A 23,977-nucleotide genomic window follows, 5' to 3' on the forward strand; every position below is an offset into this window, starting at 1 on the left:
CAATTAAAATCGTTATATCTCGGAAACCGTAGCAGCACAAATGATCATTTTACTGCACAAATCAGCGCAAACGAAGCACTAACAGCTCCGGATATTTGCCTTGACGTTTCAAGTCTCTCTGTGTGTGTGTATACTGCTCAAATCAGCAGCTGTGAGCGCGCGCCAGGGGCTTCTATCGCTGCGTCTGCGCGTGCGTTCTCTGTGACTCACGTTCTTTTGCTTTAATCTGTCAGCCACGTCACAGGCAGGGAAACCCTTAAGTAGGGGCTCTCACACAGAAACGTCACAGCTCATCTGTTTGCAAATGTTCAACAGTCGGCGTTCTCTAAAGCAAGAAAACTCGCACACTATTCACTTCAATCTAGAAAATCACAGTTGCGACACAACAATGGCTCCACCCAGCAAAGACGAAACTTCATTCGTGGTCACACCAGAACAGATTATGCCACCAATCAACCGGTGCTTTGAAAGGCTCTCTGAAGTTCAGTGGAGCGAGATAGAAAATGGCACGTGCGACTCGGGCGTCCAAGCGGTGCTCGCTGATATGATTTCTGAAATCATTCAGATCGCCTCTGTCAGGATCCTTCAAATAAACCTTCCTCACTGTTAACCTTTGCTGTATTTTTCACAGTAAAATACCACAAAATGCCCAGTAACTTACCTGAAAACATTTCTACAGTTAATTACTGTAATTTGCTTTGCATTATGGGTATATTAAGGTTATTTACATTTACTTACTGTATTTTTTAAAATTGCGGTAGTAGTTATACCTACCGTTAACACATTAGCAGTAGTGCTACTGTATTATGTGATTTGAATGGTTCATCCTACTGTTTGTGTATTTTTACTCTTTCAGTGGTTGGTTGCAATAGTGCATTACATTTTAACTCTTTCACTGCCAACCATTTCCAGATTTTCCTCCAACCTATGCCATTTGTCAGTATGATACCAGTGAAAGTATTATGGTTTTGACTTTTTAGGGGACTTGCCTGTGTGTAAGGTTCAAGAATTCTGATCATCTAATCTACTGCATGCAGTTGTATGCACATGCACAGCTGCTGCAAATGTGTGCTTGCCACTGCGTTGCCACAGAGATCAATTCAAGTGACAGCTGCTCCTGGGGAGAGGGAAAAGAATGCAGAAAGGCCTCCTTGCAGGGAAATTTTATAAAGCAAGGTTCTCCAAATCTCTCCCAAAATTCTGTGTTTTCTTAATTGACTTCCATTCATATGTAAAGACTATAAGGTTAACTACAAATAAAAAAAGCAGAATTCACATTGCTGCATCTCCATCACTTATCTCTGATTAACCCTGAACAAGATTCACACTTCCTTTTGTTAATTTTTTTACTTGCTACTATTCTGTTGTTGGATTTCACTTAGGTTGTTGCTGCTGTCTGTTTTTGTGTAATTTTGTACTTGTGACAAGTAGTGAATAAAGTTATTTAAAAAAGACGCAGAAAGGCGAACTTCAGTCAGTGGAGAATATTGTAATAATTTGGCGGAGGCTTCTCAGTCGAGCAGTAACTGAATTGCTCATTTACTGAACGTGCAACATGTACAGAACTCTTCTGGGAACTAGTCAACCCAACTTAGTCAAACACACACTGAATGCATGCTGGCCCCTCCCACCCACCTACCTCTACCAACCACCACTCCATATCCTGACTGACATGACCTGTGATCCAGTGATTGACAGGAGAGGAAAGACAGGCCAACTTTGTTAACTCTTCGTTACGATATGCTCGAGAGGACAAAAGATTTTGCACCTCGTTATTGTTGGACCTCTGTGTGGAAACTGCAAACGGGACGTCATAAGGTAATGCAAAGGACTCTCCTACCTAACATACTCGTTTATTAATTTTTAAGAGCATATATATATTTTGTGTGTGGGGGGGGGGAGGGGGGGCTTAAAATCGGTGTTAGCTTGGTCGAAATAGCACATTAGCTGAATTATTCTGGAAAAAATAGGTTGTGTGTGTTTTTTTCTTTTCTTATTTAAATATATATTTAGATATATATTTTCCACGGGGAGGGGCGAGGAACACAGGCGCAACGACAGTCTTTGTCTTTTTCCCGCCGAGTGTGGTGCATTGTCCTCCTGCGCTTCTGTTCTATGACTATAGAGATTGACAGACCACGTGACTTTCGCGCATTGCATGCCGGTAACTCGTGGCAAAACAATCCAAGTACCGCATCAAATGCAAGCATTTGCAGCACCGCAAAACGTTCATTCTTCGGTTCCAATACCTTCTTGCTTTTTCTTTGCCCCCCAGAAAAGTTATGTACAAAACGAAGGAGAACAATGCCGGTCCGTACAAAGACGGACTTGATGAAAAGTCAAAGAAAAGATACGAGGAAAAAATCAAAGGAGTGAAAGGGTTAGACCCTTACGAGCACACAGAGTGGACAAAATACGTTAGCGTGCTGCCCAACTTTCACCGCGCTCATATTTATAATCATACGGTTCTTGGAGTGAGTGCATACACTCATGAAGTTTAGTAACTTCAGGTCACTGCAACAAGCCCAGGAACAGTTTACCGACGGATGGGTACAGGACCATGAAATGCACCGTGTAGAACGAAAGACCATCGTACGTATCATAAGTTTACCAGTCTCACAAATCGTCTTCATAAATACACATTCGTTGACCGTTTATTAATAGGACCTTTGAGCTCAACGGTAATTAATTAGTAGTGGAAATAATTTCTGGTTCGCATTACAGAAATGTAGCAGTGACAATAATATTGTATGCTGTAATCGTACTGGGCAATTAGTGATAGCATAGCGCCACAATTTCTGTTCAGCGCCAGACTTGCTTGTAACCTATATCACCAATTATGTTATGAAAAATGACTATTAACTACTGCAAAACACTGACCATTGTGGAAATGCTTGGAGCAGACTAACCTGTGAGCTGGAGTGTTCTGGGACGTTATATTTGGTCTTTGAATGGCTGCAATCCAGGCCATCTGTCGCCTCTTTTTACTTCGGAAACATGGCTCGAATAATTTCTCTTCAACGACGTAATCCGATAAAAAAAAAAACGATCTCTTTACCCGTCGGCTTCCCGTGGCTGTCATGCGACCGGCTATTGCAGTTAATAATACAACAGCTTCTTGACAGTTTTTTGTGTTTCTTTTTATCGCTGTGTAACTGATTTCAATTGAAAGCCTGCGTGCGCTAGTACCTCTTGCCACGAGTTCCCAGAATTCTTTGCGGTTTTACCCTTGAATGACGTCACATTTTCAATCTCTATTGAGAAGCTGGCCACGCTAACAGTGGGACATTTAGCTTCAGCTCTTTGAAAGACAAGACAAAGCAGCAGGTAAAAATACACATTTAACGATAATAAAGAAAGACAACTTTTTTTTTGGAAATTTAGAGACTGCTAAAACAATCTTATCCAGTTCTGAGCTTGCTCATGTAGGTTAGCCTGCTTTATTTAATTTTGTGTGAGCTGCAGTACACAACATTAAAAAGTTAATATAACATTAGGTTGGTGGCGCGAGGAACTCCAACCTAAGTTTAATATTTATTATTTTTTTAAGTGGGAAGGGGAGCATGTTTTTTTTCCTTTAATACAACGTCTTCCAGGGTCTTTTTCATAGGAAAACCATGTAACGTCTGTGTTAGGTTGGTCAAAAGAGCAATTAGTTGAATTATTCTGGAAAAGATGGGTTGTGTGTTTTTTTTCTTTTATTTAATTATGTAAATATATTTTTCAAGGGTTAAATAAATGCAACATTAAATTAACAATTGTCTCTCTGTCTTTTCCCGCCCAGTGTGGTGCATTGCTGTCCTCCTGCCCTTGCTGGCCGCGCTGACAGTGTGATGTAGCCTCAGTTCTTTGAGAGACAAGACAAAACAGCAGGTAAAAAGACATATTTAGTGAGAATAAAGGTAGACAACACTTTTTTGGAAATTTAAAGACAGCTAAAACAATCTAACCTAGTTTTGAAGTTTCTGATGCAGGTTAGCCTGCTCTAATCTCAACTGTGGTTTATTGTTTCATAGGTTCCATTTAAAAAGCAAGACCGTGTAGTGGTCTGTAAATTAGTCACAGTTAGTTGCAGTGCCATTGTTAAGGGGTTTAACGTCAGCTTGACAGACCCTCCAAAATTTTTCCTCCAGTGTTTCAGGGTCTGCATGGTTTAAGTTAATAACATTGATCTATAGATAGTTTTTCTTTTAACTTTTTCCCATTTTTTGATATAACCCAAGCAATGTAGATCCCTTCTTTAATAATAGAACAAACAGATAATAGATTGAGATGTTTTTCAGTTACTGTTGTGTTGTTGCCATGCTCTTTGCAAATTAAAAGTTAAGTCAAATTCAGACACATGCAGCCATGTACAGGTGTAAATTTTGTGGTGTTTGTAGTTCAGAATTAAGACAATTTTGTTATCATACAAAGAAACATCAGCACACAGCTAATTATCGATTCACATGTGGAATAGAGCAATGTCCTTCTTCCTATCGAACATTTTCTGCATTCAGATCTCATATGCACAGGAACCACCGCTATCAGTGTATATCGCTTCAGGTTTAACCGTTGTATCTTTGCATCATTCAATATCATCCTCTTAATTCATTGCAGATATGGACAGTGGCAGCCTACATCATGAAATTAACCTGGCATTACCTGACCTGCATGAAGAGACAAAGAGGGCAGTTATTGAGCACCTGACAGACATTATTGGTGTCAGAAACAGAGAAGATCTCCTGTTTGTTGAGCCTGATGATATCAAGCCTTTCTTGACACCAATTCAAAGTCGAAGACTTGTTCAAGTATTCAGAAAAGGTGAGAATGCATTAATGTCATAAATGGTTGCAGACCTATCTTGAAAATAGTTGTAAATTAGTTATTTTGAGAGTTATTTTGAAATTGTACTTTAATTTTCAATTCATAGTTCATAAAAAATCTAGCTTTCAAAACTAAAACTAGCTTTCATTGCCATTGGTATTATTTCTCCAACACTCTTGCTTTTGTGTCTCATATAAGAGTATTACTCAATAAATACTCAAAAAAAACCCATCTGTACATAGTTAATGTGGAATTGTTCTGCTGTGTTTATGTGTGTGTGTGTGTGTGAATATCGACAACCAAGTGGAGTCTGGCTCTTCAAACAACCCAAAGGAACCTGAAACCACCTGCTCAACAACTGTGCAAGTGCCACTACAGGGTAATTCACTCTGTTCTGCACAAGCATCAGGTCAACTCCCTTCCACACAACCAAATGTAAGCAACACCTCCTGGATCAGCAATTTTTCAGTTCCCTGGGAGAAGATGCCAACAAGACTTTCACAGGCCTTGGCATCTGGTGGAATGGCTCACCCAGAAGACAGGAGAATAATGATTAGGACTGTTGTAGAAGGAATGCGAGTACACTGCCCCAACCCTAACAGAGCTGCTTGTGGGGAGGTAGCTAGAGCTATTGTATCTAAGTATCCCGCTACCTTTGCAGATAAGACTGCAGAAGGTGAGCAATTAGGCTGTGGTTATTATTCCCTACTCAAACAGCTTAAAACAAGAGTTGAACATGTAAATAGAGACAATGTCAGCAGCAGAATCCAGCAGCCAAGGAAAAGGTCTACCAGGGAAAACAATGAGGGTGATGTTGCCATCAAAAGGGGGAGATCTGAACTTGATAGCTATGGTTGCATCAACTGGCAACCCACAACCCTACCAGAAGGAGAAACGACTGAAACTTTGGAGACAAAAAGACAGACTATGTCAACTGTCTTCAGATCAGCAGGTCCTCAAGCAATTGAAACAACAGATGTAAATACTTATATGTCTTTGACTTATATTTACCAGAGGCACATGCTTAATTCTTGGCCTGCCCCCACCTTATGTGAGGTTCAAGAGCATTGGCCATTTCTTTTTACTAAAAGAGGCCTCTGCACTCACTTCCACACACTCACAGATATTGAGGTAGAGACACGTCTCAGTGAAGCCCTTCTTACGAAAGGAAGGAGAATTTTGAACTTCTTTCAAAGCCAGAGACTTCAGTGGAACAAGGAGATTGAACATCTGCTACGTGAGTGCAACAGTGCAAAGCTGAACCACAACCAGATCGCCACAGCAGCCATCCTTCTTCTGATGAAGTACTTCCAAGAAAAAGAGGACTCAATCTTCATCTTGGCTGACGTAATTATATTTAAAATTTTACACATGCACTCTCAATACTGTCAACATAAACAAAGGAAAAATAATGTTTTAAAGGCTTTTTCCACCAAGATGTCTGTTGAGAGAGAGATGACCTTACCCATCACACCAAGGGTAATAGCGCTTGGTAAGTAAATAGTTTCAATCCTCTTGTAATATTTTTGTAAAAAATCTATGTAATTATTGTGGTATTTGTACCCACAACAACTTACTTAACAGGGGTTTGTCTGTTTTATATTGTATAAAAATAGAATACACACAGTTTGCTGCTGTTTCTCTTATTATTTATTATACACAATGACCAACAGGAAAAAACAGCCTAACATTTCAGCACAGGCCAAAATGCCAAAACATTAGGCAGTTTTTTCCTGTAATTGATCATAATTTTCATTACATAATAAATAATAAGAGAAATAGCAGCAAACCGTGTGGATTCTATTTTTGTACAGTGTGAGGCCTGCTATCCAGCATTCTTGTGGAAACCTTATTTGTAAGGGTGAGCACATTGTCTTATTGGACTCTTGTCTGTTTTTAGGGAATAATTTCATGTCTGCAAGCCGCTGGATGATCAGTTTGGAGGGCAAGGTATTTTATGAGCCTGAGCAGATGCATGACTTTGCCAGCACCCTTGCTGTCTTCTTTGCGTCATACTACGTTTTCAACCTTGAGTATCAGGAGTCAGCGTCCATCACACTGGAGATGATACAGAGGTAAATACTTTACACCATTAAAGCTTACACCATTTAAGAATGAAATATATGTGATAGCTTGACTACAGTTGCAGAAACATATAGGTGATTGCTGTAATGTATGTTTTAATTTTGAAATTAAAGCAGCCTTTTTTCCGTTAAAAGGTTCTTTGTGAGGATCAATCCAGACATGGGAACAAAATGCCCTGCAAAACTTGGTACAAGCCGCAAGACAGATCGTGTCGTAAAGAGGAAGGTTACAAGCATCAGCCCTCGGATCACCACCTTCCTCCAGCGGCTCTCTGAGTTTGAATGGAGGACTTCCAACTAGGTAAGAATACAGAGATGATAATATTTTTTACATAGCTGATAATTATATACATACCGTACACACATCCATACAACAGTATGAATGATCCCAGACAGATGTGAACAAGTGAATAACCTGAGCAAACATGAATATTGATGATGTGTCTTTGACAGGTGGTGATAAAGACTATGCTGAACCTGACCATCCTGGTAACGGAAATCTAAATCCCATGTCACATTCTATTTCCTGGGACCCACTGATAATTATTACATTTTGTAAATGATTTTTGTTTTACAATTGTAATAGTTTATTTAATGTTCATGCTGGTGGGTTTGTCCTGTTTTTAGTGGAATGAAAAACTGTTTTCCTTAAAAAAATCAGACACAGAATGGTGAAGGACTGTAGTTTTCATGTACGCTTCTATTTATTTTGGTTATTGACATTGTTTTTATTCAGTTGAAAAATGTTTTTCTTGTTAAAAAAAATTTATCAACAATAAATGTTGGTTTAATTCACTATTCTGAGACTACTTTATTGAATTATATTGTTTTTTGTAAATGTTCTTATATTGAATATGAATGTTAATATTATTTTATATGCTGTAAAACACAATTACAGTCTACACAAATTATACTGTACACAATTACAGTGTTATACCATAAACCACATTTGCAGTACAGTGATACTATAAAACTTAATCACGGTAAGTCTTTCTAACTGTAAACAACATTTACAGTAAAGCTGTTATACTGTAATATATGTTTACAGTAAAGTGGTTGAACTGTAAAACATCACAACAGTAAAGATACTGTAGATCAGTAATTACAGTAACTTACTGGCAATAGTGTTGCCAGTAAGTTAATGTAAAAATACAATAAAATGTCTAACAGTGCTGTTATTCAGGATCACATGACGAAGGAAGATCCGAAGCCTTTAGGTGCGGGGAAAATAAGCCCGTCCCTCGGAGACTCGATCTCAGCCGCCATCGCCAGCGCTCTTAACGTCCCGGAACAGCGACATGAGAGCGCTGACGAGCTGACACGGATGGTTGAGGAAGAGATCTCCGAAAAGGTCAGCTCAACAATTGCCCTGATCGCAGAAAGCCCTGATTTGCCGCAAGACCCCGCCGTTTATGTTAGCGGCAAATTGAGTAATATTAAAAAGCTGCGCCGCATGGTTTGCCACGCTGCCTCGTGCCTTAAAAGGCACGCACGTAAGCTGCGCTGCCGGTGCGTGTCAAGGGGGTCTGATTCCGGTTCAGAAAGCACGGATTCAAAGGTGTCAGTGCAATCAGCAATCACAGAGATTTCTGTGATTCTGTCATCAAGGAGCTCAGATGGAGAGATGACAGAAGGAGATAAAGGTTCAGATGATGAGGAGAAAGAAATTGAGCTCCCAGACCAATCAGCTCTAACAGAACAAGGCGAAATCAAACCCACTGCAGAGAGCCACAGTATCCGAGCTGCAACCCCAGTAGAACAGGTTGCAGCTGACATTGTAAATGAGATACTTGGAAACCTGGATTCAAGCAGTGAAGAGCTCTGTGACAGCTGTAGCTTACCCAAACCTGCCTTTAATGCAGGATTCATTATCAACAAAGTGAGAGACTTCTTTTCCAAATGTGTGCCGTCCACCTCTCACTCCGGCCTCAAAGCACGCAAACATCGCTTTTGCATGTTTGCAAAAACACAATTTGAAAAGATGAAAAACGAGCTGAGACAAGAAATAAAGACAAACAGGAAATATTTTGTTTGTCTAAAAAACGTTTGCAAGCAGCCCAAGAGTGACACGGTGCCCTCCGATGAAAGCATAGCTGTCAGCCTCTCAGGGTCAGAGCCTCATAGTCCTCGTCCCCAGAGCGCAAATCAAGCCCCTTCCCAAAATATGCTTCTACGGTACATTCGTTTTTCTCCACTCGACTTTGGCGCCATTAGATCCCACGTTAATCGGTTGTTTGACAAACTAACTAAGAAAGAAGAGCTCTCCATTGAAAAAACCTTGGGAAACTTTAGAAATAGTGGGGCAACCAGAGACTTTACTGTGGACTTAACGGCAAAAGTGTTTGATCTACTGATGACGGATCGAATGTATGAAATCCCCGAACCTCTAATGGGTAGATCCCTCTCAGACACCGTCATCTCCAGGACTCCACGACAAACACAAGGCTCAAAGCGTCCCTATTCTGCTGAAGTCCTCTATGTCCTCGTAGAAGACGCAGTAGAAAGGTTTCTACAGAAGCTTTTACTCTGGCTGGACAACGAAGACAAAGATCAAGTGATTCAAATGGACAAGGTGTCTGAGGCTGTGAATGACATCCGAAACTTTATTAAACGAACACAGACCCCAGAGCAGGAAACAGATTCAGCGAGCAGTGGTGAGGAATCTGTACCATCACCTCCAACGTCAAAACCTGGGAGCATTTCTCCAGAAAAATGCTCTCTGGCATCTGATAAGTCACCTGCAACGCCAAATCCTGGGAGCATTTCTCCAGAAAAATGCTCTCTGGAATCTGATATGTCCCCTCCAAGACCAAAATCTGGGAGCATTTCTCCAGAGAAAACCTCTCTGGCATCTAATATGTCCCCTCCAAGGCCAAAATCTGGGAGCATTTCTCCAGAGAAATGCTCTCTGGCATCTGAAAAGTCACCTCCAAGGCCAAAATCTGGCATTGCACCTACAGAGCATCCAGAAAAAAGCTCTGCAGGTGTTTCAGGCTCTCTCATGGTTTCCTCTAAAATGTCAGAGAATGGTTCTGTGTCTTCCGAGGTTGAGAAAACGTCCGATGACCTCGCCTTCTTCCTCTTCGCGAGCGTTCTTATAAAATCTAAATCTAAGACCAAACATTCTGTGTCTCTGTCAGCAGAACTAGACATGGCCATCAACCGTCTGAGAGACCTGATCAAGCCTGAACTCAGCAGCACAGAGTCCACCACGAGTCTCATCAATGACCAGAAACAGTTCATGAAGAAAATAGCCAAATCCCTCATCAGGGAGTTTGGCTCCCCAGAACGTGTCTTACATGCTGCGATGGAAAGTAATTCATCTTTTGATGAGGCTGTGATAAGGCATCTAAAAATCAGCCTGGGAGTCATCCCCAGTCCTCCAAAGAAATCCAAAATTTCCAGGTTCTTTTCAGCGGTGGGAAAAGCTCTGCGAAAGCCCTTTAGGTGGTGCATTAAAGCAAACGAGGATTAAAATCACCATCCTGGCTTTCCCCCACTGCCCTGCTTCTTTTAACATCTTGAGGCAGAATTTTAGCACCAAATCAAAATTTAAACCATAACACGTCCCGGGGCTAGTGATGTCTCCGGTCGGGCGACCAAAGTCTATCTCAGCCCCGCCCGTCGGGCTATATGATAGCTCATCGGGCTATATGATAGCTCGTCGGGCTATATGATAGCTCGTCGGGCAGGGCTGAGATAGATTTTGGTCGCCCGACCGGAGACATCACTAGCCCCGGGACGTCGGGCTAGCGATTTTGCGAGCCCTGATTCTTAAATTGGCCCTCAAATCCAAATTCTAACAACTGTAGTTCACGCCATCTCGTCTCCTTTTTGATTTCCATCCCCCCAACCGGTCGCAGCGGATGGCCGTCCCTTCTGAGCCCGGTTCCGTTGGAAGTTTCTTCCTGTTAAAGGGAGTTTTTCTTCCCCACACTCGCCTCGTGCTTGCTCAGAGGGGAATCATTTGATTGTTGGGGTTCTCTGTAGTACTGTAGGGTTTTGACCTTACAGTACAAACAGGGAGGAGACTTTGTGATTTGGCGCTTTTAAAATATCTAATTCGGCATGAAATAAAAAAAGAAATCTAAATGAAAATACATTCCAACTTTGTTTGTGTTTTTCTTCTGTTGTCAAATATGTAGAAAGTGTTGCACGTGTGATTTCAGTCATTTTGCATCAACATGTAGCCAACATGTGTCTGTTTGTGATCATGTTGCATCTGTTTTTGTCTGATTTGTGTCGTAGTTTAGTCAGTTTACATCTATTTTGGACCAATTTAGTTGTCTTGCATGTATTTGTGGCAGAATGTGTGGATCCTGTTGGACAGTTTTGTCTTAATGCTTCACTTTGGTTGTTGGTGTTTGTGCTCATTTTGCTTCTAGATGTAGACCTGCCATCTGAAAATCAGCACCTCGCCCACTTGGACCATTTGCTTTTGGTCCAGGGGTTAGCACCTTTGTTCTTTCACTGACCTTGTGGAGTAACATGAAAACAAGCACAAAGCAGTAAAAGCATCGTCAGTTTCATTGACCTGTAGACCCTTCTGCCCCCGCTCTTTTATTGCCAACATGAATTTATGGAAACTAAAAATAAATAAAAGTAGATGAATGATATAAATGTTTTGCCATTTTTAGTGACACTCATGAATTTTGAAGATGCTTCGTGGAGAAAAGGAGAGAGAGAAACATTAAACATAAATAAGTCAAATCAATTAATTATATACAAAGAGCAGTTTACGGCAGGATTGTTTGACCACTAGGGGGCGATAACAGACTACAGAAAGAGGTTGAACCTAATGCAGGTTCTTTCATTGACTGCACTGTTTGAATTCATTTTTAAAGGAAATAATCAGAGTTAGCGCCTCTGAACTTACACTTCTGTGTATAAAACCTGGCCATAATAATAATCAGCTCAATTATATATACTTTATCAGACTTCGTTTTTAGATGTGTACAGTTTTGCATCTTAAGGGGTCTAAGATGAGGGGAGAGGAGGTGAGGAAAGGAAACTCACCTGTCCTGAAGCTTAGCAATAAGTAAAAAACAAGCCTATAGACACAAGCTGCAGCGGGTGATAAACATGTGGCTTCTTCTGCTTCATGAAGCTGAAGTTGTTGCCATGACATCGAGAACAGAACATCCCAGCGTCTAACATCAGCGTGCAGGAAATAAACGCTTAAACCACAGAAACAGCAAACAAACACAATCAAAGCATTTTTATTGGAACTCGTGTGTTTAAATGTTCATATGAAATGTCTGGATTCTGTTATTGCGTCAGTTTACAGAGCACAGCTCACAGCTATACAAACATTTGCATATATGTTTGCATACATTTGCAAACTCCCGATACCTCAGCAGAGCTGGCAATATCATTAAGGACTACTCTCACCCCAGTAATCAACTGTTTGAACTGTTACCGTCAGGCCGACGGTACAGGTCACATAAAACCAGGACAAACAGATTCAGGGATAGCTTCTTTCCCAGAGCTATCACCGTAGTAAATAAGCACAAAACTATTAAACCTGCTTAACTATACTTGCCATTGTCACTATATTATGCTGCTATCCTGTATATATTGTACTTATTATTGTCTGAGTACTACGGTTGTTTTATTGTACTTTTTATATTTTACATTTATATTTATTTTGCATTTTGCACCAAGGGAGTGGCACTCCAATTTTGTTGTACTTTGTACAATGACAATAAAGGCTATTCTATTCTATTCTATATAGTGTTACGAGTCTTAATACTTCAATGATAAACACGATGAAAAACACTTCCTGCATCGTCCTGTTCATTCAGACTGAAAGTCCCAAAAACTCAGCTGATGGTTTTTTCTTTTCATCCACCTGCTGCACAAATAACTGAAGAACCTTTATAACACAAGTAATAACACGTTGCACTCAACACTGCAGGCATTCGCTGCATTTTATTAACCTTTGTGTTGTATTTCTATAAACATGGTTCACGAGCACAGGAGGAGCTCTGCTGGCTTCACTGATCTGAGTCCAGCTCACATTATTCACCAGTGCAGGTGTGTCTCACTCTTTACTCTCTCTGTCCTTTTGTCTAACAAACACTAACATTTAGAAAATACATTTCAGACATTTTTTGCAGAATTTTCTTCTCAGAACTGGAAATTGAATTTTTCTTTTCTGGATATTTACTGGACGTCTCCCCTCACGTCTAAGCTCATCTCCTTTCTAAGAAGTGTGATCAGTGGAAACATAATCGTGATTTTAAGAAGAAAGAAAGAACATTTGATTTCACAGATTTGTGCTTCACATTAAGCCGAGCTCTTTGCACATATACGGATCGTTGGCATAAAAGACGGCGATCATTTTTGAACTTGCTTCAGCTCCTTTCTTTCGCACCGTGTCGATCAGGTCTCGAGCTTTCTCGTCTCTCCGTTTGGCTCTGGCCGCTTCGCCCTCAGCATCAGTTAGCACGGTGACGCGCTGCAGCTCGTCCAGCAGCTTGTTCAGAACAGGATCCGACACTTTATCGACGAAGTTTGCGCGAGCGAGTCGCAGCTTCTCTGCTGAGGCGCTGTTCCCCATCTGAAGAGGACTTCCACCTGGAGAATCAGCCGAGGATGAAGCTGAAAAAGTACGTTTAGAGTCAGAAACACAGTGAGCACATTTCAGAGCAACATTTCTACAGATCAGTGAATCGAACCAGGACAGCAGCTTGGATCTCTGTCAGGTTTCAGTTTGTGCTGAGTTAAGGCTCACCGGGCAGATGAAGGTCGTGCTCCCACACTCGTGTCTCCTCGGGATCTTGCACCATCAGCATCACTTCCTCTGCGTTCGTTGTCAGGATGATCTCAAAGGTCGGGTGGTAATTTGGTCCGTAATTTTCAAAAAACTCTGCACGCTGAAGCGAAATGGAAACGCACAATTGAAAACAGCTTTGTGGACAAAGCGTCTGCTGACACTCAGCGACTGATACTCACTGCAGGCTGTATTTTAAAGTCGTGCGGGGCGCTGCTCAGACTGTACTTTTGACCTTTGTGGAAATAACAGAAGGACGGCGCTTCGATGTACTCTGAAGCAGTGTGCTGCACTTTCACCTTCAGAGACATCACAACATTTTCTTAGTGCATGAATCGTTTCAGAAAAGCAAACAGATGCAGAACAATCAGAGGATTTATTCATGCAGAAGCCATTTAATGATTTCATGATAAAGTCATACGTCGTGCAGAGGGACGTTTCCTGGCAGCAGCATCACACTGAGGATGGGGCGTGGCCTGTTTCTCAGGAAGAGCAGGACTTGGCCACGAATGGGTTTCGTCATGTAATTGAAAAAACGCTCAACGAGATCCCAGACGAGGCCAAAGGCGGAGAGGTGAGGGACGTCCACGACCACGTGAGTCTCAGTGATCTCCAGAGGCTGTATGATGCTCATGCCATCATCCGTGATGTGGACCACAGAGATGCTGTCAGAGACCAGTGCTGGGAAAACACACAGCTTCGTTCACTGCAACAGCCTCCAGAAACTTTCCATGGAAAGCAAATCAAAGCATTTTCTGCAGGTTTGATTCTCCTTCAGGTGTTTCAGTGGCGTCCTTACCCGGCTCAGGTTCACAGTGTGGGAGGTGCAGCTGACGTATAGAGTCCTGAGGACACTCGATGCCGAACAGCGGGCCTCCGGCCACTTTGTGCGCTGGTTGGAGAACCAGAGGATCCCAGATCAGAGTCTTGTAGGTGACCTCACTCTCACGAGTCACATCAAAGACCAGACCAGTCGAAGAACACTGGAACAACCCTGGACCGGGAAACAGGAACCTGAACGACACAACGGTTCAACATGGAGCTCATTTATGTAGCTGTTAAATTCAGTCTAATTTAATTTATAGACTGCAAGACTGTCATCACAATAGAATTAAATCCAAGGCTTTATGTTATTATATTAGTGAGAGAATCCTAAAAGAGGAAGAAACATCTATGGCAACATCCTCCTTCAACGTTAGATGATCACATTCTTCTCTTTTAATTAAAACTGCAACTTTACTTACTCGTGTGTAGGAGTTGATGGTCTGCCACTGCCTCTATTCACCATGACTTTGGTATTTTAACCAGTTAAGGTATAACTAACCAAGGCATCGTTAAAGTCTAAAGCAACATTTTAACAAATGTGTGTGTTGGGAAGTTGCAAAAATATAAGATATAAAACACTCAAACTGACATTGAACCTTGTAAACAGCCGTATATTAATTGGTTTCCAGTACTCCATCAATTGGTGACCACCATCTACTGTCATACACAATCTGACATTCAGACTCAACCACACATTTTAACACATTTGTTAAAAACAGTTTTTAATTGTTCCCACATTCTTCTTTGCACATGTAAAGCACTCTGAGCACCTCTGTGTTTGCAGAGGACATAATCTCACAGTGGCAACATCGAGGCTTGCGTGTCGTACCTGTATGAAATGCCTGTTCTTTCTTTTCTCATCTCAGGTGTGAAGCTTGATCGAGTCTAAAAATCCAGAAAAGGCAAGTAAAATATTTTTCCAGTCACACAAACTTGTGATGTTGGTGCTACTGAAGAACTAGAAATACTCACAGTTTCCATTTCCAGCTTCACCACCCTGCACAGGGTCAAAGTTCCATCATCAACATTGAATGCTGGGTAGAGAGGCTCGCTGAAAGTGGTGTGGAAGGTATGAATGAGAGTTTTTTTGTCACCAGAAAGTGAATAAAAGGACAGAACGCCGGCTGGCCAGTCCAGAAACAGTCCCAGTCTCTTGCGTCTGGTCAGGAAGGCTTGGACGTCGATGTGTGGGACCGGTATAAAAGTTTCCCTCAACCCGTGTCGGAAGGAGTAACCCTTTGAATTGGTGATACTGAAACACCAGCTCTTGTCAGTCCTGTCAATTTCCGTGTCCCAGTGTCCCTTCCTCGGCAGGCTCTTATATGCAACACCAATATTCACTAATCCTTCCCAGTCCACCTCCCAGTAGCAGCGCCCAGTCAGAGCCTCTCGACACAGCACCTGACTCACTTGGTCAAATCTCTCTGGATGATCAGGATACGACTGCTTTTCCTGAGTGTAGCTCACTTTCCTGTCACATTCAGACAGGACGAGGTTTTCATTCACCGTGTTGGGGTCGAATGTGAGATCACAGGCATCTATGAAAGAGATGCAGTGAGTTAAGCTTCAGCTCAGTCGATGTTATAGAGAAACTCAGTGACACTTACACTTGTTCAGAAGCTGTGGGTCGACCCAGTGCTCTTCATTGTGGTCCACACTGAGGCAGAAGAAGTCAGGCTGTTAATTATTAGTAAATAAACATGAAATAATCTAATATGATAAACACAGGTTTCGTCAAGGCACTCTGACAGGAAATTATTGCCTTGAGTTGATAAAATTAGTTCACAGATGGAGAGAAAACAACCTTATCAGAGGTACGAAACTCAATGAAAAAATGGTCAGAGGACAAGTAATGTGTTTTAGCGCCAGAAAGCAAACAACTCCTGTATGACAAAGGTGAAGCAGCACTCAGAGACATGCTCCACCCTGTGGGTTTGATCTGTGTGGAGAAGGATTCGGTCTTCTTTCATCGAGCAGTGTTGTCAAACTTTACTCCAGATAAGCATTTATAGGAGCAGGTAAACACTGATAAAGCCAAACATTTCTAACAGGAAAAGACGTTTGTTTCTGTATCCAATCATGGATTTCAGCTTTTAGCACTGCTGTGAGGTACATTTCTCAAATCTCACTTTGACCAACTCTCCAACTTCTGTCAGTACATGCGTGATGTCATGTGGTTGGTTGGCACTTACATTAGTTTATGTTAGCCAACTAGTGACAAGATCGATACCTCAGAGGAAAATAAGGACACTGAAACTAAACATCAGTGTAAGAGGATCACTTTAGTGTTGCAACAATGAGTTTAAACTCAGGATGTGCTGTCCACTTTACTGTCTGTCTTTAGCAGGAAGTGACTGTTCGGTATTTGGCTAGCTGCACTCAAACGGGCAAATCCAGCTGTTAGCCGTGATGGTGGGGTTTGTAAAGCACTTTATAAACGAGGACTGTGTGGAGGAGAGTCTGTTTGAGTCACCGGACTAACAAACTGGAGTCCGACACCCCAGCTTTTCCTCATCAGAAAGAATCAGAATCAGCATACTTTATTAATCCCTAGGGAAATTATGTGGGTTACAGTTGCTCCACCACAGTAACATTAACAAAAACAGACTAGACTATTTGACAGTACTATATGTTAAAACATGAGAAATAGCACAATATATACAAATCACCAAATAATAAATATCCAGGGTTGACAGATGTGATTATAAATAATCATCAAGAATAATGACAGCAACATTATCGAGTAAGAAAAGAGTGTGTGTAAAAAGGATGTAACTATTGCAGTGATTACAGAGTGTTAGATAGAGGAGTTGTACAGGGAGATGGCCACAGGAAGGAATGATTTCCTGTGTTGGTCAGTGGTGCTTTTTGGTAATCTAAAGCATGCAACAGCATAGAGGATAGCACTGACCACAACAGACTCATAGAAAATCCTCAGCATTGTCTGACGTTGAAGAACCTCAGTCGACTCAGAAAACAGATGACTCTGGCCCTGTAAAGTGCTGTAGTGTTTTTAGCCCAGTCCAGTTTATTGCCTATGTATACTCCAAGGTATTTATAGTCCTCCACAATGTCCAAAGCAGGTGTTTGCAAGATGCAATCAGCAATCAGCAATAAAATATTCTCTCTTTTCCCAAACACAACCAAACAGAACTTGCAATCCTCTGCTCCAAAGGCGTGTAGTCTAACCACTACGCTATCCAGCTGCATGGCTATATAGCCATATATATAGCCATGCAGCTGGATAGCGTAGTGGACTACACGCAAGTTCGATTCCCGCCTGGGGCGTCTGTATCTAGTAAGGGTCCTAAGGCTAGACCCCCTATGCTAAGCAAGCCTACCGCAGACATGAGCGAAACAGATATATATGAAGGCATGCCGGCTTGGATGTCGCCCGGATCAACAAGGTCCGCGTCAGATGTTGAGGAACCAGGGCACCCTGACGAGAAGTGGGCTACTGGAACAAGAAGGCGAGAGGAACTGACATGAAAGATAGGATCATGGCCAAGCTTGAAACCTAGACCCCCTGTAGCCGGTTACCAAGATTACGTGAAGTACCCTCAGAAGGTCTGCTAGATGATGTTAATGCAGCACTACGGACGATACCTACAGCCACGATTACCGACACTAACAAGCTGATCTACAATACGGCAGCAGTGATCAGTGAGATGCTTGGCTACAAGTTGAACAGTCACAAGGGGCAGTACCCTCCATGGAGAAGGAGGCTAGAGGCTAAGATGGGCAAGAATACCAGAGGCGCAAAACACCAGCTATTGGCAGACCAAGCAGTCAGCTGAGACTGCAGGACCAGACTGACCAACCTGTGCACTGCCTGGATTGATTACAAGAAGGCCTATGACTCAATGCCCCACACCTGGATCCTGGAATGCCTAGAACTATATAAGATCAACAGGACCCTGAGAGCCTTCATCAGGAACTCAATGGGGATGTGGCGGGCAAGACTGGAAGCCAACCTCAAGCCCATAGCACAAGTCACCATCAAGTGCGGGATCTACCAAGGAGATGCTCTGTCCCCACTGCTGTTCTGCATAGGCCTGAACCCCCTCAGTGAGATCATTGACAAGACTGGCTATGGATACCGACTACGGAGTGGAGCAGTTGTCAGCCACCTCCTGTACATGGATGACATCGAGCTGTATGCCAAGATCGAACGAGACATCGATTCACTGATCCACACCACCAGGCTATACAGCAATGACATCGGTATGTCGTTCGGGCTGGAGAAGTGTAGTCGGATGGTAACAAAGAGAGGGAAGGTAGTCAGAACTGAGGGGATTGAACTACCAGAAGGCAATATTGCAGACATAGAGGACAGTTACAAGTACCTGGGGATCCCGCAGGCGAATGGGAACCATGAAGAGGCCGCTAGGAAAGCTGCAACCACCAAGTACCTGCAGAGGGTCAGGCAAGTCCTGAGGAGTCAGCTGAACGGTAAGAACAAGATCCGGGCTATCAACACGTACGCCCTGCCCGTGATCAGGTACCCTGCTGGGGTAATAGGCTGGCCAAAGGAGGAGAAAGAAGCCACTGACATCAAGACAAGAAAGCTCCTTACCATGCATGGAGGGTTTCACCCCAAGTCCAGCACCCTGAGGTTGTACGCTAAGCAGAAGGAAGGGGGCCGGAGACTGGTGAGTGTCAGCACCACAATCCAGGATGAGACAAGGAACATCCACAAATACATCACAAAGATGGCCCCAACTGACAGCGTGCTCAGTGAATACCTCAGGCAGCAGAAACCCAATAAAGTGGAGGAAGGCGAGGAACCATCATGGAAGGACAGGCCCCTGCACGGTATGTACCACCGGCAGATAGAGGAGGTGGCTGATATCCAGAAATCCTACCAGTGGCTGGACAAAGCTGGACTGAAAGATAGCACAGAGGCACTAATCATGGCAGCACAAGAACAAGCTCTGAGTACAAGATCCATAGAGGCTGGGGTCTATCACACCAGGCAAGACCCCAGGTGCAGGCTGTGTAAAGATGCCCCAGAGACAATCCAGCACATAACAGCAGGGTGCAAGATGCTAGCAGGCAAGGCATACATGGAACGCCATAACCAAGTGGCCGGCATAGTGTACAGGAACATCTGTGCCGAGTATAACCTGGAAGTCCCGAGGTCAAAATGGGAAATGCTCCCAAGGGTGGTGGAGAATGACCGAGCTAAGATCCTGTGGGACTTCCAGATACAGACGGACAAAATGGTGATGGTTAACCAACCGGACATAGTGGTGGTAGACAAACAGAAGAAGACGGCCGTAGTGATCGATGTAGCGGTTCCGAATGACAGCAATATCAGGAAGAAGGAACACGAAAAGCTGGAGAAATACCAAGGGCTCAGAGAAGAGCTCGAGAGGATGTGGAGGGTGAAGGTAACGGTGGTCCCCGTGGTAATCGGAGCACTCGGTGCGGTGACTCCCAAACTAGGCGAGTGGCTCCAGCAGATCCCGGGAATAACTTCGGAGATCTCTGTCCAGAAGAGCGCAGTCCTGGGAGCAGCTAAGATACTGCGCAGGACCCTCTGGTAGAGGACCCGAGCTTGAAGGATAAAACCGCCCGCAGGCGCGTGCTGGGTAATATATATATGTATATGTATGTATGTATGTATGTATGTATATATATATATATATACGTATATACAGTGGGGCAAAAAAGTATTTAGTCAGCCACCGATTGTGCAAGTTCCCCCACTTAAAATGATGACAGAGGTCAGTAATTTGCACCAGAGGTACACTTCAACTGTGAGAGACAGAATGTGAAAAAAAATTCCATGAATTCACATGGTAGGATTTGTAAAGAATTTATTCGTAAATCAGGGTGGAAAATAAGTATTTGGTCAATAATTCAATTCAATTTTATTTATATAGCGCCAAATCACAACAAAAGTCGCCTCAAGGCGCTTCATAGATACAGAGAAAAACCCAACAATCATATGACCCCCTATGAGCAAGCACTTTGGCGACAGTGGGAAGGAAAAACTCCCTTTTAACAGGAAGAAACCTCCGGCAGAACCAGGCTCAGGGAGGGGCGGCCATCTGCTGCGACCGGTTGGGGTGAGAGAAGGAAGACAGGATGAAAGACATGCTGTGGAAGAGAGACAGAGATTAATAACAGATACGATTCAATACAGAGAGGTCTGTTAACACATAGTGAGTGAGAAAGGTGACTGGAAAGGAAAAACTCAATGCATCATGGGAATCCCCCGGCAGCCTACATCTATTGCAGCATAACTAAGGGAGGATTCAGGGTCACCTGGTCCAGCCCTAACTATATGCCTTAGCAAAAAGGAAAGTTTTAAGCCTAATCTTAAAAGTAGAGATAGTAACAAAATAACAGAGGAAATAACAAAAATACAACTCAATACTTTGTAACATAACCTTTGTTGGCAATAACAGAGGTCAAACGTTTACTATAGGCCTTTACCAGGTTTGCACACACAGTAGCTGGTATTTTGGCCCATTCCTCCATGCAGATCTTCTCAAGAGCAGTGATGTTTTGGGGCTGTCGCCGAGCAACACGGACTTTCAACTCCCGCCACAGATTTTCTATGGGGTTGAGGTCTGGAGACTGGCTAGGCCACTCCAGGACTTTCAAATGCTTCTTACAGAGCCACTCCTTTGTTGCCCGGGCGGTGTGTTTTGGATCATTGTCATGTTGGAAGACCCAGCCTCGTTTCATCTTCAAAGTTCTCACTGATGGAAGGAGGTTTTGGCTCAAAATCTCACGATACTTGGCCCCATTCATTCTGTCCTTAACACGGATCAGTCGTCCTGTCCCCTTGGCAGAAAAACAGCCCCATAGCATGATGTTTCCACCCCCATGCTTCACAGTAGGTATGGTGTTCTTGGGATGCAACTCAGTATTCTTCTTCCTCCAAACACGAAGAGTTGAGTTTATACCAAAAAGTTCTACTTTGGTTTCATCTGACCACATGACATTCTCCCAATCCTCTGCTGTATCATCCATGTGCTCTCTGGCAAACTTCAGACGGGCCTGGACATGCACTGGCTTCAGCAGCGGAACACGTCTGGCACTGCGGGATTTGATTCCCTGCCGTTGTAGTGTGTTACTGATGGTGACCTTTGTTACTTTGGTCCCAGCTCTCTGCAGGTCATTCACCAGGTCCCCCCGTGTGGTTCTGGGATCTTTGCTCACCGTTCTCATGATCATTTTGACCCCACGGGATGAGATCTTGCGTGGAGCCCCAGATCGAGGGAGATTATCAGTGGTCTTGTATGTCTTCCATTTTCTGATGATTGCTCCCACAGTTGATTTTTTCACACCAAGCTGCTTGCCTATTGTAGATTCACTCTTCCCAGTCTGGTGCAGGTCTACAATTCTTTTCCTGGTGTCCTTCGAAAGCTCTTTGGTCTTGGCCATGGCGGAGTTTGGAGTCTGAGTGGTTGAGGCTGTGGACAGGTGTCTTTTATACAGATGATGAGGTCAAACAGGTGCCATTCATACAGGTAACGAGTGGGGGACAGAAAAGCTTCTTACAGAAGACGTTACAGGTCTGTGAGAGCCAGGGATTTTCCTTGTTTGAGGTGACCAAATACTTATTTTCCACCCTGATTTACGAATAAATTCTTTACAAATCCTACCATGTGAATTCATGGATTTTTTTTTCACATTCTGTCTCTCACAGTTGAAGTGTACCTCTGGTGCAAATTACTGACCTCTGTCATCATTTTAAGTGGGGGAACTTGCACAATCGGTGGCTGACTAAATACTTTTTTGCCCCACTGTATATATACGTATATATACATATAGCGCAGTCCTGGGAGCAGCTAAGATACTGCGCAGGACCCTCTGGTAGAGGACCCGAGCTTGAAGGATAAAACCGCCCGCAGGGGCGTGCTGGGTAATATATATATATATGTATATGTATATATACATACATATATATATATATATATATATATATATGTGTTTATATACATATATATATATATGTGTTTATATATATACATATATATATACACATATATACATATAAACATATATACATATATATACATATACATATACATATATATATATATTACCCAGCACGCCCCTGCGGGCGGTTTTATCCTTCAAGCTCGGGTCCTCTACCAGAGGGTCCTGCGCAGTATCTTAGCTGCTCCCAGGACTGCGCTCTTCTGGACAGAGATCTCCGAATATATATATATATATATATATATATATATATATATATATATATATGTGTATATATATGTATATATATATATACATATATATATATATATATATATATATATATATATATATATATATATATGAAGGACGCGGCCCTTCTAACAAGAAGAAGGGCCGCGTCCTTCAGATTCTCACAATACACACACATACACACGCACATACATACGCACCAACATTCCTCTGTCTATGAACAGACGTATTCACTATTGTATTACTTTTGTATATAAATAAAGACAAGTGCAAGAACAGGGCGCACATCACAGGGCCCCCCACTCTGGTGTGAGCGCTCTGTGGCCGCCCTTGCAAGTAAAAACTGCAGCGTGTGTGTTTCTACTCTCTGACTCTCAGCTGAAGAAGTGTCTTTAGAATAAATCTCATGACAGACTGTTAAAGACAACCAAGAAAGTGAGAGAGAGTCTATTTTTTGAGTTAAACTACAAAACAATTCAGACTATTTAAGACAATTTAAAAGCATTTAATACATCAAAATCACAATTTAGTTCATTTTCAGAAAGGTTAAGCAGTTCTAGCTCTGTAGTTCAATATTTTGATGGTCAAGATGAAGAAAAACTTTATAGGGAAGTTATGAAATCATTTTCATAACTTAGTGTGGAAGCTACACAGTGTACTGACTTGAGTTTTTCCAGTCTACATTCTGGGTCTTCCAGTCGCTCAAACAGCAGTTTCTCTCCTGACACCCCAGGATGGTTGTAGCTCAGGTCCAACTCTCTCAGGTGGGATGGGTTGGACTTCAGAGCTGAGGCCAGAAAGACACAACCTTCCTCTGTGATCCCACAACATGACAGCCTGGAGAGAAAATAGCTCTTACTGAAGCAACTTTGAACTTGTTTTGCACATGCAAAAACAAGTATTGATAAAAATAAACTACATCCTTATTATTTTCTTTGGTTTAAACATAAGAGCATAATAATAATAACAATAATAATAATAATGTCCTGCAGTTTAACTAATTGGTGTGTGTTATCTGGCTTCATGGATAGATAGAGTTGGGTATCCTCAATGGTCTTTCAACAGTTTGAACTTGTATCTTTTCTGACACTTAGGGAAATAATAGGCCAACTGAAAAGCTCTAATTCTCGTCACGATGTGCTTCCCTCTCGCATTATCAATAATGCCCTGAACACTATTGGACCCTGCATCTTCTTCTAATGAATTCATCACTCTTATCAGGCTGCGTCCCTACTGCTTTCAAACATGCAATGGTGTAACCTGTTATCAAGAAAAGTAATCTCGATCCTAATGTCCT

At 42.4% G+C, this 23,977-nt stretch overlaps 3 protein-coding genes across 5 annotated transcripts in view; 2 read left to right on the plus strand and 1 right to left on the minus strand.

The window, feature by feature from the left end:
- Positions 1-261: 261 nt before the first annotated feature.
- LOC148102647 (uncharacterized) lies at positions 262-10,461 on the plus strand. Its single transcript, XM_087842665.1, has 3 exons — positions 262-574; positions 1,238-1,245; positions 8,061-10,461. The coding sequence occupies exons 1-3, from the start codon at positions 305-307 to the stop codon at positions 10,363-10,365; spliced, it is 2,583 nt and encodes an 860-aa protein (XP_087698791.1). The 5' UTR covers positions 262-304; the 3' UTR covers positions 10,366-10,461.
- LOC148102648 (uncharacterized) lies at positions 1,615-7,547 on the plus strand. Of its 2 annotated transcripts, XM_087842281.1 has the most exons (7): positions 3,763-3,873; positions 4,600-4,803; positions 5,111-6,153; positions 6,229-6,298; positions 6,707-6,881; positions 7,026-7,191; positions 7,344-7,547. In XM_087842281.1, the coding sequence occupies exons 2-6, from the start codon at positions 4,602-4,604 to the stop codon at positions 7,189-7,191; spliced, it is 1,656 nt and encodes a 551-aa protein (XP_087698407.1). In that variant the 5' UTR covers positions 3,763-3,873; positions 4,600-4,601; the 3' UTR covers positions 7,344-7,547. The 2 variants fall into 2 exon arrangements, with proteins under 2 accessions (XP_087698408.1, XP_087698407.1); XM_087842282.1 differs by lacking the exons at positions 4,600-4,803; positions 5,111-6,153 and adding an exon at positions 1,615-1,818 and having other exon boundaries at positions 3,785-3,873.
- Positions 10,462-11,790: 1,329 nt separating the features above from the next.
- The window catches only part of LOC102792367 (NACHT, LRR and PYD domains-containing protein 12-like), a 30,655-nt gene continuing 18,468 nt past the window's right edge, over positions 11,791-23,977 (minus strand). For both annotated transcript variants that reach the window (XM_087842235.1, XM_087842236.1), the window contains exons 7-15: positions 23,344-23,517; positions 16,098-16,147; positions 15,463-16,028; positions 15,320-15,375; positions 14,465-14,679; positions 14,087-14,346; positions 13,848-13,964; positions 13,627-13,768; positions 11,791-13,493 (exon numbers count right to left, since the gene is read on the minus strand). In XM_087842235.1, the coding sequence (XP_087698361.1) occupies positions 13,174-13,493; positions 13,627-13,768; positions 13,848-13,964; positions 14,087-14,346; positions 14,465-14,679; positions 15,320-15,375; positions 15,463-16,028; positions 16,098-16,147; positions 23,344-23,517 (1,900 nt within the window). In that variant the 3' untranslated portion in view covers positions 11,791-13,173. The remainder of the gene's footprint in view (positions 13,494-13,626; positions 13,769-13,847; positions 13,965-14,086; positions 14,347-14,464; positions 14,680-15,319; positions 15,376-15,462; positions 16,029-16,097; positions 16,148-23,343; positions 23,518-23,977) is intronic.

The sequence above is a fragment of the Neolamprologus brichardi genome, chromosome 6, assembly GCF_056152115.1.
Source record: "Neolamprologus brichardi isolate AB-2024 chromosome 6, ASM5615211v1, whole genome shotgun sequence".
NCBI lineage: Eukaryota > Metazoa > Chordata > Actinopteri > Cichliformes > Cichlidae > Neolamprologus > Neolamprologus brichardi.

Coding starts and splice junctions, on each gene's coding strand:
- LOC148102647 (XM_087842665.1), top strand. CDS start 305: ATGTTCAACAGTCGGCGTTCTCTAAAGCAAGAAAACTCGCACACTATT.
- LOC148102648 (XM_087842281.1), top strand. CDS start 4,602: ATGGACAGTGGCAGCCTACATCATGAAATTAACCTGGCATTACCTGAC. Junction 6,154..6,228: donor CAATCTTCATCTTGGCTGAC/GTAATTATATTT, acceptor AATGTTTTAAAG/GCTTTTTCCACCAAGATGTC. Junction 6,299..6,706: donor ACCAAGGGTAATAGCGCTTG/GTAAGTAAATAG, acceptor GTCTGTTTTTAG/GGAATAATTTCATGTCTGCA.